Source organism: Myotis lucifugus, unplaced genomic scaffold, assembly GCF_000147115.1.
Source record: "Myotis lucifugus unplaced genomic scaffold, Myoluc2.0 scaffold_836, whole genome shotgun sequence".
Classification (NCBI taxonomy): Eukaryota; Metazoa; Chordata; class Mammalia; order Chiroptera; family Vespertilionidae; genus Myotis; species Myotis lucifugus.
Window position 1 is genome coordinate 11,707 of NW_005871884.1, and position 2,170 is coordinate 13,876.

The 2,170-nt window shown below is 47.8% G+C and overlaps 1 protein-coding gene across 1 annotated transcript in view; it reads right to left on the reverse strand.

Annotated features, from left to right (window-relative positions):
- The window catches only part of LOC102442535 (RNA transcription, translation and transport factor protein-like), a gene marked incomplete at its 3' end in the record, with an annotated part of 13,779 nt that extends 11,696 nt beyond the window's left edge, over positions 1-2,083 (reverse strand). Inside the window, exons 1-2 of the mRNA XM_014448452.2 lie at positions 2,020-2,083; positions 782-906 (exon numbers count right to left, since the gene is read on the reverse strand). Coding sequence (XP_014303938.2) covers positions 782-906; positions 2,020-2,083 — 189 coding nt within the window. The remainder of the gene's footprint in view (positions 1-781; positions 907-2,019) is intronic.
- Positions 2,084-2,170: the final 87 nt, after the last annotated feature.

Sequence of the window (2,170 nt, forward strand, 5' to 3'; positions counted from 1 at the left end):
GTCCCACCCCCGCCAGTGCACAAATTTCATGCACCGGGCCTCTAGTTTATCTATATAAACAGGGAATATGTAATTAGCCGAGCATCACGACCGCTCAGAAGAAGCTGTTCGGGTACATGGGCGGGAGGGGACTGTGTGCCGCCCCCACCCCAGTGGCCGCGGGGAGGCTGGGGCTGGGGGCAGGCCAGAGTGGAGACACCACACACAAGAGGCTGGGCCTGGGGGCGGGCCCGAGTGGAGACACAACACACAGGAGCGCCTGCCCCCACCCCGGCAGAACACAACACGGCAGCGGGGGCAGTGCTCAGAGCAGCCACTGCGCAGCTCGGAGCTATGTGGGTCAGGCGCGGGTCCAGGCCCCCCACGGGGTGCCTCCTCATACAGCGGGAGGCGGGGCGCCTCCTCACGCAATTTCAATTGCACGCTGGGCCCCTAGTTTTAATATAAGTATTACTGCGACATTTTTAGTCTACTGTAGAAATTCTTATTTTGGCCATTTTTTACCATTTATAGAATATGTGTACTGGTATATCACTGTTTATTTAAGAAACCTCACAATGTTTCCAGACAAAAATATTTCTATCTAATACTGAAAGCTTGGTAGAAAGAGGGAATATAATTTACTCTAAAAACAAAAGAAAAGTAGAATCCTGAAATCCAGCACTTCTAACACTGATCATTATTTTTATTTGAAAAGAACAAAGTAATCTGAAGCATGTCTGTCTTCACATAATTTTTAGAAAAGCTCTCTGTACTTTTATTTTACTTTCGAATTCATTACCTTTTCAAAGAACTTGGGCCAGTCACTGCTGTGGATGTTTCTTAAATTACCTCTGTCTTCAATCTTGTAGTGTCTGATTTTCTGGTCTTCAAGCCAAACAATAAAGTTTCTAAATTCTGTTTCATCTGCAACAAAAAAACACCATACAAATTACTAGAAGCACTTCCTTCACCTCCAATAAGTGGTTTTGTGGAACTTTCAACTCCAAAAACAAGAAGTTAATTGAGCTGCTCAAAGTAGAGGTTGAAAAGTGCAGATTTTGGGTCAACAGATTAAAAAATGTTCTGCTCATATCTTGGATTAAATTCAAATTCTGGTTCCAGACACTTAGTGGTTATGTAAACTTGGGCTCACCACCTTAATTTTCTCTGCCTCAGGTTCTTGAGTTACAAGATGGAGGCAATAATAGGGCTTACCTTATAGAGTTGTTATGAATATTAAACGAAATAAGATTAAATATGTCTGGTAGATAGTTTTGGCTACTTCAGTGTTATTATTCCAGTTCCTTTGGAGAGAGGGACGGGGCAAGGTTAAATGTACAGCAAAGTAATAATAAAGCAAATGACAAAATAAAAAGAGGATACCGTTGTCACTGTTGCAGCACATTAAGTGCACACACAAGAAACTACACATTGTTTCATTTAATCCTTCCACACGCTTTTGAGGTAATAGCCCCCCTGCCCCCCGGCCCCCCTTTACAGATGAGAAAAACTGAGGCTCAAATCCTGACCTAAACTCTATTGCCACCGACCCTTTTTTGTTAAATAAAAGGCAAGACAGAAAAACAAGACTCTATTAAATTGATATGCTTCTATGGAGAGCAACAAGACACTGTTACTCCTGCTGAGAAACTATTTTCTCTCTCAAAGTCCAGCTCCCATTGTGAAGTCCGGAGGACCATACACCAGGAACGGTCTGAGGCTCGCAGGCCGCGCACCTGGACCCCTTTCGGGCTGTGCGGGCGGCAGTCAGGGAACCGTGGTGGCCACGCCAACGCCTCAACATGTTTTAATGCTGGAAAACCCAAACGCCTTCGTATTTACAATCCAGCCACCCCGTTCACCTGCTATCAACCTTCTCGTACGACCCACACCAGGGAGTTAGCCCGTCACTGCATCGCTCACTCCAACGCCATCGGTCCCGGTCCGGTCCGGGACGGGCTGGGTGGGCTCCGGGTGCCCCCACACCCACCCTCGCCCAGCAGTTCCCGGCGGGCAGGGAACTGGTCTCCAAATTACTCAGCATCTTCCTCAGCTCCCAGCTCGGCGGGGCCCACAGCAGGTGCTCAAGGTGCAGCCCCATCACCCGGAAGCCGTGAGTTGAAGGACTAAGTTAGAAAGCGAATCTTTCTCTAGTGCGCTGGGGGCTGGGGGCGGGGGGCGGGGGGTC